General features: G+C 43.6%; 1 protein-coding gene across 2 annotated transcripts in view; it reads right to left on the bottom strand.

Moving 5' to 3' along the window:
* PRICKLE3 (prickle planar cell polarity protein 3) overlaps positions 1-12,727 on the bottom strand; it is a 32,561-nt gene extending 19,834 nt beyond the window's left edge. The window contains exons 1-2 of one of the 2 annotated variants that reach the window (XM_075184994.1): positions 12,700-12,727; positions 11,194-11,273 (exon numbers count right to left, since the gene is read on the bottom strand). Coding sequence is in view for 1 of the 2 variants with exons in the window: in XM_075184993.1 (XP_075041094.1) it covers positions 5,049-5,081 (33 nt within the window). In the remaining variant the exon portion in view is untranslated. Of the gene's footprint in view, positions 1-5,048; positions 5,148-11,193; positions 11,274-12,699 lie in introns of those variants that run through there. The other variant, XM_075184993.1, reaches the window with a different exon arrangement.
* Positions 12,728-13,850: the final 1,123 nt, after the last annotated feature.

Genomic DNA, 13,850 nt, shown 5'->3' on the forward strand with positions numbered 1-13,850 from the left:
CCCTTTTCAAGAAGAGCCGTGTGAAGCAGTGGTAGGGTCCAGCCACCTCAATTATACAGTGCCCCAGGCTTGGAGGGGAGTTTCCAGGCACTAGAAAACCCCCCTCCCCCCCACTGGTTTGCCTATGCCACTGTACAAAGGAAACTAACGAAAAATGAGTGACAATTGCTGAAAGCAGCATACATGTCGCGTAAGAGAAGTGGTTCTGTCCACTGAAGGAGTCATAATATTTACCAATAATTTTATCACTGCCAAATCGGTTCACCAATGTTTTATTACTGGTTTCAGCAAAACTAGGCATTTCCAAAGAGGTGTAAAAAAAAAATTCTAATGGAAATTTGATAGAGTTTGCGATTATAAAAACATTTTAGAACAATTTTGTTTTCAAAGGACACCTAACCTAATAAGCTGGTACAGAGCTATTTATAAAATTCTCAAATATAGATGTAAAGGTTTCAAGAAGGGGGTCAGCATGGTGGTGCTGTGGTTAGCATTGCTCCCTCACAGTTCCAGGGTCATGGGGCCAATTACGGTCAGGGCCCTAAATGTGTGGAATTTGGATCCTCTCCTCGTGTTTGTTCAGGTTTCCGCCAACAAAAACATACCGGTAGGTGACAAAAATGGACCCCGGACTGTGTACGATTGTGAATTTAGAATGTAAGCTCCCACGGGGCAGGGACTGATCTGAGGGATTCCATATTCTCTGTACAGCGCTGCGGAATATGATTGACTCTAAATAAACAAACTATAATGAGAAATTATCAGACCTGAAGATATACAAGATAAAGTTATGATTGTGGAGGGATATATCATCTTACACATGTCAGATTTCCTGACAGTAACTTCTTACGAAGACACAGCTGTCAGTCTTGTTTAGCCACAATTTGTAGGGAGAAAAAGATGAAAGCACAATAGTGTGGAATCAGCTACACACCAAATGTATACCAGGTCACATTTTTTCAAGGTTTGAAAAGTTTTACATATATTTTTGGGAATGTTATTACTAGTTCTTTAATATAAAGTAACTTGCATTTTAGAATTAATGGTACTTTACTTTCCTTTTGTCCAGTTTCGCCTTTGCTATGCTTCCCCTAAAATTCATAGAGTTCCGTGGGTATATTTACTAAACTGCGGGTTTGTAAAAGTAGAGATGTCGCCTATAGCAACCAATCAGATTCTAGCTGTCATTTTGTAGAATGTGCTAAATAAATGACAACTAGAATCTGATTGGTTGCTATAGGCAACATCTCCACTTTTTCAAACCCGCCGTTTAGTAAATATAGCCCCCGAACTTCCTTTAAGCTTTCTATTGATGGTCTGTTGCCTAAACCTATTCCAACAGTACCTGTTTTCCACGTCTCCTATCTGGAGTGCAGGTGTACACATGCATACACACATTAATAAATTAGTAGGCCTAGGGCACAGATCACATCAGAGCTCAGACAATTCTCTTTGATAAACAAAAGGGGAAACGCGATTGTAAACAAGAACTGAAAGTACCAAATGTTCTAGAAAACAAAAACATTTCAACTGGTAGAAGTTAGTCTGTGTGAGGAATCTATAATGGTTTTTGAACGAACCAGACCAGAGATCTTAAGGAGACTGTTGGAGAATGAGTTTGGTTAGGTGCTCATTGGGGATAAACTCTTGTTTTTACACATGCAAGTCTGTGAGGCGATATGGAGATAGACCATACTTGCCTATTTTTGGCAAGTTGTATCCGGGAGAGAGGCGTGTCTAGAGAGCGGGAGGGGGCGTCATTTGGCCACGCCCCCGCGACAAATATGCTGTCTTGACGCGGGGGGCGGGGCCAAAATGACGTGATTCGCCGCAAATCGCCTCATTTTAGCTCCACAATTGCGGGATGCGGGAGACTTGCCAGCTCTCCCTGGAGTCCGTGAGACCGACCCGAATTTCGGGAGTCTCCCGGACATTTCGGGAGAGTTGGCAAGTATGAGATAGACATTGTTTAGGAAATTGGATGACGGTTATGAGAACCACCACAATACTTCATACTTGTTCTCTCTCTCGGAATGTCCAGGAGACTCACAGATTCCGGGCTAGGTCTCCCAGACTTCCGGGAGAGCAGCTCATTCTCCCGCATCCTGACCACTTGGTAATGAAGTGGTCAGGACGGGGGTCTCCGTTAAATGTATCTTCCGGAGGGAAAGAGTAAAAAGCTGGTATGTATGCAGTACCTGGAGCCAGAGGGGGACACAGAGCGCCGCCGGTTCCTATAGCAAAACTAGGGTTGGGGCCCGATGTTGTTGCTGTAGAAGAGGGGCCCCTTCTGGACAAGCTTGGTCTGGCACATGAGTCTACTGCGCACGTGCTACTGCTCTGATGCGGACTCCGCTCTGCCTTGGGTCATACTTCATCATCATCATCACCATATATTTATATAGCGCTACTGATTCCGCAGCGCTGTACAGAGAACTCACTCACATCAGTCCCTGCCCCATTGGAGCTTACAGTCTAAATTCCCTAACGTACACACACGGGTCAATTTGTTAGCAGCCAATTAACCTACCAGTATGTTTTTGGAGTGTGGGAGGAAACCGGAGCCCCCGGAGGAAACCCACGCAAACACGGGGAGAACATACAAACTCCACACAAACTCCAAACAGATTAGGCCATGGTCGGGAATTGAACTCATGACCCCAGTGCTGTGAGGCAGAAGTGCTAACCACTAAGCCACCGTGCTGCCCAGCCTATTCTCCTAAAATTCGGGAGCCTCCCGGGTCTCATCGGAGGCAAGGCTTAATGACGCAATTCATGTCATTTCATAGCAGAGGGCAGGCCCACGATGACGCAATGACATCACCACACCACGGGAGGTTATAAGCATCGGCAATTATGCCTTGAGATGGTGCGGGGGAGGGCACATCACACACCCCCACTGTATTTTCGCCACTGCGTGGAGCATAGGAACAGCTAACACGCTTGACTAGAAATTACTCAAAAAGCATAAATAACCCAAAACAGAGTCATTGTAGTACATTATAACTTCTTTTTGCATTAGAGACATACATCTACCTAGGCATCGCATGTCATTTGAAGCCTATAATTTAACAAAAACAAAAAAAACAAGACAACTGTCCCTTTAAATTGAAAGCCGGCAGATCAGATAATTCTACAGGGCAGAAGTTGTCAGGAAAATGCAAAATGGATATTTGCCATACAGTAGTACGTGTCATAATGATGGATTACTATTGCTTTTAGGTTTTGTTTTGATTTATTCATTTCTGACCAGGGCAGGATCATGCACATATTGTGTATCTGAGTAGAACAAGGGTATCTACATGCCTGAACATTGTTTGGTATTAGGATATTTCGTCATTCCGCTGCTCTGTCGCTATAGGCAGATTTAGCTGACATCTATCTAACAATAAGGGTAATTTAGGAACCGAAAAAAAACGCAAAACCGCAGCACTGATCTAAGGGTGGTGCAGTGTGAAGAAAAGTGTGTCTCCCGGCTGGTAGGAGGAGTTGCACGTTCTTTGTACAGATTAAAGGCCTGATTCATTAAGGAAAGCAAGGCAAAAAAAATTGTAAGTTTTCTCCTGGATAAAATCATGTTACAATGCAAGGGGTGCAAATTAGTTTATTATTTTGCACACAAGTTAAACACTGGCTGTTTTTTCCTGCAGCACACAAATACTTGATAGCTTTATGTTTACACTACAAATTAAAGTTGATCTAGGACATGCCCTATCCCAACTATAAATCTATCCCCACATTTTAAATTTACCTCCCCCTCCAAAGTGGTTTTGCCCAGGTGCAAAGTTACTCATTTATTTTGCTTTATTTTCTTTAATGAATCAGGCCCCAACTGCCTAGTTTTGACCTAATGTACACAAGGACTTGAATTTTCCTCAGGGAACCCAGCGATTAAGTCTGGTCCTCTTCTTTCAATGGAACGCACTCCGCACCAGTTCTTCTGCGGAGAAACACTTTTCTAGATGCTCTTTGCCTGATGTAAAAACAACCTTTAAATACACAAACGTGTCACATGCACTAATGACAGACCCAATGTCCCCTCATTCTCATAGTCCATTAAGCAATAAATGTTACGTTGAGCAGCATTTTAGGACAAAACTGGAAACGTTATGGGGCAGATTCTATTCTGAAGAACAACGCGACTGCGCGTTATTGCTGTTATTACGGTAATTTTCTGTCAAACCATCTGGCCTGGCCAACCTGTGGCTCTCCAGGTGCTGTGAAGCTATAAACCCCAGCATGCTTTGCCAGAAGATAGCCAGCAGCTTGCAAGGCATGCTGGGACTTGTAGTTTCACAACACCTGGAAAGCCACAGGTTGACCAGGCCTGATCTAAAGGCACCGATACAAAACTGCGGCATATTACCGTGTGCATCCAGTGCGCTTCTTAAATGAGATCCAAAGTCTTTTGGGCTTGTCCAGTAAACTCTGTACCTGACAGTATGCCTGAAGTAAGTGCTAGAAAAACAGAGGACGGAGCAAATAGGGCGACTGTGGCACTTCTAGTCCCGTAAGAATAGCCGGCGCTCCAGGTCATCCTACGAACCGAACATATTTTTTAGAAATTCAAAGCCGGGCACAAGAAGAACACGCCGTAGCGGTGACGTTCAAATCACATTGACAGTAATGTCAGAATGCTTAATTACAATCATCCATGTCTGGATCAGGTTGGCATTACCCAGGTCCTGGATGGCGCTCTTCAAGTGACACAAGTCATACCTCACGACGCTGCTAGCACTTCACACTAGTCTAACGTTGGTGTTTGGTGACTCTAGCCAACACGAAGTAACACAGAGGCCCCAAGAAATCATTCGCACCCAACCGAAATGAAGAACAACGATGCACAAAAAGTAAAAACAAAGCAATGATGCTTTCAGTCTAGGAAGGATGAATAATTTTTGATGATGTGTCTCCGTTGAAAGGAGGGTGAGACTGCTGCACACACGTCTGTGCTTGTGAGAGGGTCACAGACAAAGAAAAGACAGAGAGTAGGAGATATCCAGTTTACGGACACAATGCTGAATACCAGTATGAGCCGTCCGCCTTACCTGAGAACGATGCCTCCTAGAACTGCGGAACATCCTCCCTCTCTGGATGTCTCCTGAACTGTTACTGTAACTCGTTCCTGGTCTTCAGTTCCGTTCACCTGAAACCAAGACCCCTCCCCTACACACAGAACAGAACCCTCCCCAGGGGAGAGGCAGCCAGCCCTACCTGGAGAGAGGAGGAGGACACTCCTATCCACCACCCCCGGAAGCAGCATTCATATTACAGAACATAGATCTGTCTTTTAACTCTTAAGTGTCTGGCCTTGGGGATTTTAACCAAAGTATTAGAAATGTCGGCATCCACTCGTTTCTGAACCATCAAACTGCCAAAAAAGGGACAAAGGGTTATGTTATAATAACTTCATTTGTTCTTGTTTTTACAGACACATAACGGAAAACGATTGGACAATAATTATGATGAACTACAGCTTGCTAACCTAGCAGAACACAGAAAGATCTAAAGCCTCTATCTCTGGCGGAAACAGGTGTTGTCACCCCCTAGGGTTAGAGGAGAGGAAATTTCACAACCAGCAAAGGAAGGGGTTCTTTACAGTAAGGGCAGTCAAGATATGGAATTCACTGCCAGGGAAGATTGTGATGGCAGATTCAATAGATATGTTTAAGAAAAGGGTTAGACAATTTTTTTGTGGAAAAGTGCATCCAGGGATACGATCGTTAATTAAAATGAAGGATAGTAGTGGATATAGGGTAAAAATAGGACTGCAATATTGGGTCTGGGGGGATTTTCACAATTGAAACAGATTGGCGGTTGCTTACTCTGGATCAATTTCAAATATAAGTGCAGGATCGCAGGAGATCCAAAATAGGTTGAGCTTGATGGACTGGTGTCTTTATTCAACCTCATCAACTACGAAGATAGGGATTTGCTCTATCTCATACTTACCAACTTTGTAGTGTTGCCCTCTGGAGGGGGGGGGGGGTGAAGTGGGAGGTCGGAAGGGGGCAGGGCACTGCAAATTGCGTCATTTTGACCATCCCCCCGCAACTGAAGCAACATTTTGCCGCAAGGGAGCCCTATTGGCACGATTCACTGCAGATCGAGTTAATAAGGCTCCTATCCTGCCCACTTCACTAGGAAGTGGGCAGAATGCGGGAGAATGGTCTCCCGAGAGTTCAGGAGTCCTATCCAGAATTTGTGAGTCTCCCGGACATTACAGGAGAGTGGGCAAGTATGCTAGCAAGGACGATAGAATTGCACAGCATGTGGTATAAGTAGAGTGGAATCTGTGATACCACTATGTGGACTGGGGATAGGTCAGTGGTGCAGTCAGTCTGACCGGTCAGTGAGAGGTGAGTGCAGGAGCGTAGATGTCCGATCTGAGGAGCGAGCGTGTTAGACCTGTCTGAGTACCGTATGTGGTAGAACTAAAGCTAAAAGGGGAGAACAGGGCAAGAGGAGAGACCCTGACACTGCTGAGACTGAAGGAACGGGAGTCAGGCTGACAGTGTCAGGAGGAGTGTCAGCTCTGGGGCCTCTGTGTAAAGTTATGCTGCTGTGATTCATGTAACTAAGTGCTGTGCAGGGCATATGTAATACAAGTGATGCTTTATGTCATCAGAGTGATGGTCTGACGCACATTCATTGTGTCAACTCTAATTGTACTGCGCTACCATTCCTGTGTCAGCCCCACACACTTCATCATCATCATCAATTTATATAGCGCCAGCAGATTCCGTAGCGCTTTACTATTGGGAACACACACAGTACTACATACAGAGAGGTAAGAGGGCCCTGCTCACAAGCTTACAATCTTTCACCTTTGTTACAAAACCTGCACATGTAAGTGCATCTGACCAATTCTGTCCTGTTCCTGGAATAAAGAAAATATTTTTACTTATATAAGCAGTGCCCCAAATCCCACAGCATGCAGAGTCCCTGTAAGTGCCCAGGGTGGGTGGTGGGGAGCAGGTTGATAGGTTTAACTTTTTTTATATTCTACTGGAATATTTCTGCTTTGAATAACGCATGTGTTATGATTATGGCTCTTGTTGCTATTACCAATAAAAAAAAAAATGACCACACAAATAGTTGAAGATAACGCCTAATTCCATCAGCAAATGCAGAGGATGAATACAGGTGTCTAGAATCAATACTTGATACAATCAATACTGATTAAAGTCATACTTACCAACGTTCTACTCTTACCCTCCAGGAGATCCCGGAGGGGAGGTGAATTGTGAAGATGGAGGGGAGGTCGGGGCGCAGTGAATCACGTCATCTTGGCCCCTAATCTGTGATGCAATAACACGAAGGCGCCATTTTGCTGCAGGGCCAGAATGACAAATGACATGACTCCATAGTTGCCTACTCTCCCGGGATGTCCGGGGGTCTCCCGGGAGAGCCAGGCAACCTCCCGGGTTTCTAGCTACTTCATTAGTTAAGTGGTGGGGGTGTGGCTTAGGACATGATTCACACGCCCCCTGCTGTAATAGTGCAGAAATTGCGATGACAGTTTACGGGCGGGGTGAATGATGGGATTCGTTGAGCCCCGCCCCCACACGCCCACCTCCCCCCCGGGGGCCAACTTGCCAAAGTTGGCAAAAAGTATTCACGACTCACCGCAAATCAGGTAATAGGAGACCCAACTGTAATTCGGGAGTCTTCCAGACAATCCGGGAGAGTGGGCACGTATGATTACAACTAAGAAGCTGTAGAACAAGTATTACTAGCACTGCACAGCCCCTTGTTGGCTTCTCTTTGTAGAGCATACTTACCTACTTTTGCAAAGTTCTTTCTGGGAGATGGGCGTGACTGGAGGGCGAAGGGGGCGGGGCACGGCCAATCGTGTCATTTTGGCTTCGCCCCCCACGACGGAAATGCCGTTTTGTCATGGGGGGTGGGGCCAAAATGACACGATTCGACGCGAATCGCGTTATTTTGGGAAGATGGTAGCAGGATGCGGGAGATTTGCCAGATCTCCCGGGAGTCTGTGAGACCGACCCGAATTTCGGGAGTCTCCCGGACATTCCGGGAGAGTGGGCAAGTATGTTGTAGAGCAGTGTGATTAGTAGTACTTCTCCAGAACAGGACATCTCTCCCTCTCTATGGGCTCGAGTCGTTAAGGAAAGCAAAACAAAAACAAAAAAAAGGAGTAACTTTGCACCTTGGAAAAACCATGTTGGTTGGAGGGGGAGGCAAATTTGAAATGTGGGGACAGATTTATAGGGTAGAGCATGTCCTAGACCAACTTTAACTTGCAGTTTAAAAATAAAGCTATCAAGTATTTTTGTGCTACATGGAAAAGCAGACAGTATTTTTGGTTGCATGCAAAAAAATATACTAGTTTGCACCCCTTGCATTGTAACATGGTTACAAATGTATTCCTTTTTTTTTTCGCTTTGCGTTCTTTAATGAATCAGGCCTTCTATGTTCCTCTCTCGCTATGGGGTAAATGTATCAAGCGGCGAGTTTGCAGCGGGTTTGAAAAGTGGGGATGTTGCTTATAGCAACCAATCAGATTCCAGCTGTCATTTAGTAGAATGTACTAAATAAATGATAACTAGAATCTGATTGGGTGCTATAGGCAACATCTCCCCTTTTTAAACCTGCAGTTTAGTAAATATACCCTTAGGTCTCATCTACAGACTCATATAATAATGAATGGATTCTCCAATGTATGGGCCACACGAGCTAGGTCCTGGTAATAAGAACGCTGGAGAAACAAATGATTCACACTGCCCTAAAATTTGAAGGTTTAGTCTTTATATCAAGCCAAACCCACTTTGACAGACTTTATTCTGCTAAGCTGCAGTTTACAATGTGGTGTAATTAGTGAGCTCACATCACATTACATCATGACCCGCGTGATGACATATGCTGCCTGCCAGGCCCATGATCACTCACTGCTCTGACATATTGTATAAACAGAGGTGGAAGGAGCCGACTAGTAAGTCCGCCCTGATAATTTGAGTTATGTTATTAAAGAGGTTTTCCACGTTGAGAGGAATTGAATTTACTGGCTGATACATGTCCGCCTAATTACTGAGCCGCAGAAGAGCCGTAAGAATTGTTTCTTACATGCAAACACCGGAGCCTGTTCTTTAAACCATGTCTGTGCTCTGCTGCCCCTCCCGGACCCCACAATAACTAAAGAGAGGAGGTAAATATGGGGAAAGAGTCTTTGCTTTATAGCTTCATGCTGACGTGTCCATCTATGAATTATTTACACGTGTTGCCTGGATATGACACAGCTTTCCTGTGCTCTCTGCACTGAATACAGTTGTATCTAGAGTGTCTGATGATACAAATCACACCGGTCTACACGAAGTTCCAGGAGTTCTACCAGAATTCCGTAAGAGTCAGCCACATTCTCTGATCCCGCCCAATCTTCTCCTAAAGAGGGCGATGAGACGATTTGCGTCATCACAGCACCACCCTTTGCACGGAGAGGTTGTAATCATGGAGGTGTGGCCAGGGGAGAGCTGGCATATTTTAGCTCGGGGGCAAGACTTGACTCAGCAGCCTATTAGGAACATTTTAAAGGAAAAAAAAAAGGTGGCACAGTGACCCAACCAAAGGTGGCCCCCTATGGCACTGGCCCAGGGGGACAGATGCCCCCCAGCCCAGCCTGCCCCTGGTTTTGGTGGTGGTGACGTGAGTTGCATTGCCACACCCCCGCACTTGCCCTTTACGCCTCCCATCCAGGGTCTCTCACTGGACATCCCAAAGATAAGCAAGCATGATACAAATACAAGGCTAAAAAGCACAGAAAGAATCTAGAAAAAAAGAAAATAATTTGAAGATGGAAAATTCCTTTAGATACACAACTCCAGATCCATACATTACACAACAATATACACAGCACTCATACATATCATCACTGTACAGAAATCCTAACCAGATTACAGGAGCACGCTTAAAACACACTAAGCACAATAGCGTATAATACACCCTGAAACATTGCTATATAATAAAATCTATATATTTATATGTATATATAAAAGAAGACATTTGTTTGTTTGTTGGCAAATATCTTCCACAGCTCTCAAGTTAAAACTGCCAAGTCCTACACAGTTATTTAGTATCGAAAAGTAACTTATTAGACCACATAGCGTCAACGTGACAGAGCAACGAATATTGAAAACATCATTTTTAGACTGTAAACAATTGTTTGACTGCTGGATGGAAATCTCGCCACAACACGGCGTAACGACAACGCGACAACGCAACAAATCTTATTTTCTAAAGAGCATTTTTGGTCTATTTAGCAAATAATTTGCTAATATATAAAAGACTACTGCACATTACAAATCAGATCCGTGCAACGCCAGGTGACCCTGCTAGTATCTGTAATAAAAATGAGGTAGTGCAATAAGAATCGTATTTTCATTCAAGATATTACATCGCACTGATAGTGTATTCAAAGTGCTTAAAGTTATATAGCCAGTCACAGTAATGCAGCACCTTTCCATACATTTGATACATTAGGTTGTATGGAGCAAATCTCCGTGCACAGAAATTCTAGACACATTGATTGTACTAGATATTATGTCAATACAATACCTAGCAATACGTACAGATTCTGTGACTGTGCATGTTGTTATTTAAGTCAATTGGCTAAATTCAAGTATTGGTAGAAATGTGCAAAAGCTTTGCCCCCTAAAAAGAGACTTCACCTACATTTTGTTCTAAAATATAATCCCACATTCCCCAATGCTATTAAAGTGTATTATAAATCATTGCTATGAATTGTTCAGTTGCCTAATGGTGGTAATAAAGCACTTACTAATGCTGTTTAGACACATCTGCTTATCTGAAGCAGGAACTAGGTAACAAACACTAACACATTCACTATGAAGGACCCTAGCAGACTGCCAGCACAGACCCCTCATTTGTTATATACGCTATAATCTACAGTTAACACTTAATGCTACAGAGAATCTAATAAATTAAAAATAATTCCATAAGGATCAAAAATAAAACCAAATCATGTTATTTGACCCCTTTTCCACTCCTTCCTTTACTAAACTGGTTCTAAAGCCACAAACAATTTTGCAAAGTCCAGCCAGCACCTGCTCTGCAAAGGAGTAACATCCAGTCTCATAAGTAACAACTTCCTCCTTGTGATACACACTGCATCCATAAAAACACACTTATACACATACTATACATGCAGTTACTCACCCATATACTCTATAACAGTATCAGGATGGGAAAGGGGGCCACAGGAAGTTCTGCCACTGCTGGAGGTACAGAACCAGGAGCTGTCAATAATAAATCATGGATGGCAACTGAAACTGTAGTGCTGCTTGTACCAGGGACTCCAAATGGTGTCAGGAGTCCACTCTACAAAATTATTAGCCAATTAGAGAATTCACACTACTTCAATAATAAGAAATTAGTGGCAAGTGTACAGTAAGTACCAGAATGGAACCTAGATCAGGGTTTTCCCGAAACCCAGTCCTCATGTCTCCTAACAGAGCAGGTTTTCCATATCTCCTTGCTGGAGCACAGGTGTATTCATCACTGATTGACACAGTGTAAAGATCCACAGGTGATATAATCAGGCGCGGGCTGGGATACTTCAGACGGGGGACACACAGGCGACCGCATCTCATTACGCGGGATACGGCCGCGTCTGATGTCATCAGATGCGGCCGCAGGTAAATATCCGGAGAAATTGCATCGGGGGGCGGCCGCCCGGCCCTAAAAGCAGAAAGTCTGAGCTGCCCGGGGGGGCGATGCCCCCCGGCCCGCCCCTGGATATAATTATTTATTTATTGGGTTTGGGAAATCCTGCCCTAGACTAAACACAAACCGGGCCCTGCTCTGTACACTAGCCGCCAGAACAGGCTCTGCTCAATACACTAGCCACTAGATTAGGTCATGCTCAATACACTAGCCATCAGACTGGGCCCTGCTCAGTACACTAGCCACCAGATTGAGCTCTATTATGTATACTAGCCACCACGCTTTGTACACTTGTCTACCTTTTAAACTAGCCCCCAGACTGGATCTTACTGAGTACACTAGCCATAAAATTTTGCTCTGTTACACTGGCCACCAAACTGAGCTATACTTTACACATTACACACTTGCCCACAGAATTAGGCCAGCTATGCATAGTGGCTGACAGAATACAATCTGTTTAGCACACATCACCAGAAAATGAGTTTTTGAGGCAATATGTGTTAGCAAAGTAGGGAATGTTTTGAAAACAAACAAGCAGGGTGGGGTCTGTTTTGTATACTGTCCACCTGAAATGCTATCCAATAAATGATAGGGAGATGCAATGATTGAACCTGGCTGCAAAATGCCAGCATTTTCTATTCCTGTTTTACATTACCCTAAAGAATGGTAATTGGAGTAATCCGCAAATAAACAGGTAATCTTGCTCAGTTATTGACACCAGAGGAACAACCCAAAAGCTGAACTGGAATTAATCAGAAAATCTGTCTCCTAGTTCTTGCCTGATATGCCATTTATAAATCATGAATCGTTCCATTTAATCTACTGGCAGGTCGGTGTCTACATAGCAACCAATCAGATTCTAGCTTTCATTTTATAGAATGTAATAGATAAATGATAGCTGGAATATGATTGGTTGCTATGAGTAACACCTCCACTTTTCCTGTTTGGAAGGTTTGATAAATCTACCCCAAGGTATGGCCTGTAATTGAATTGATTTACCTTGGTGAGTTTGCAGCTCCAGGAAGAGTCCAGCCCTCCACCTGGAGAGTTTGGCCAAGCTGTGTTGTATGTTAGGCTGAGCTTGATTGGATAACTTAGGTCATGGGACAAGTTATCCACTTGACCCATTTCCTGCACTTAGCACTGACTTCTGCATATTAACCCGGGCTCTTATCACCAATTCATGTCTTGTTTTAGTCAGGAGCAGACAAATATCTCCAGGATAAAATAGGACGTATTGGGAGTTCAGGTTCAGAAACACAATACTTCTTTTCTTTCAGACAATAAAGCAACGATCCTTACATTACACGCCCACTCTGGTCTCTGCTGTAAACGAAAAGAAAATCCTCAGATTTATCCATTCCTATGAATGCCAGGCTTTGTCAGGGATTTCACAAATACAATACAAAAGCAAAAATGCATACCCCAAGAGTACTGAATATCTTAAAAGGATATATAATATGTTTAGTAAGAAAAAATATTTTATAGACCACCCTTATTTCAATTCATATTTTCATGCAATAATAAGGGGATGGGATTCAATTGGCTGCGTTAACGCAGCCAGCCCAGTATTACCGATATTACGGTAATAGTGCACATAATTACCGTTAATATTGTAATTTCAACGCCGGCTTTTTGCAGGATTAAAATTACACTGTTAACGGTAATAGGTTTAGCACAGCATTACTCTGGTGGGGGAAATGAATTCTCCCCTAAGGGGGAATTCAATTCCCCCCAAAGTAACACCACGATAACTTTATTACTGTTATTACGGTAAAGTTAAAACGGCGTTTAACCTACCGTAAAAATGGTATTTAAGCGCACTATTACTGTAATAACGGTAATAGTGCGCAAGTCACGTTACTTTTTAAAGTAATGCGGCCAATTGAATTCCCCACATAAGAGTGAAACCTACCTTGTTGCCTTCTCAGAATGTTTGTGTGAGAGCTCACTAGATAAGCGGCAGACCAAGACGATATATTGAGCCATTCCCTTCCCCCAGGGGAAGCAGGGGTCTATTTGCTTGTGGTGGGCTCATGGTCACTATACCTCATATGCAGTGCAATATATAATGACATTAACAATAAAGCAGAACAACACACATTATTACTTATTTTTTGCCCATAACGGGCTCCATATTACAGATTATA

Source organism: Mixophyes fleayi, chromosome 9 (genome assembly GCF_038048845.1).
Source record: "Mixophyes fleayi isolate aMixFle1 chromosome 9, aMixFle1.hap1, whole genome shotgun sequence".
Classification (NCBI taxonomy): domain Eukaryota; kingdom Metazoa; phylum Chordata; class Amphibia; order Anura; family Limnodynastidae; genus Mixophyes; species Mixophyes fleayi.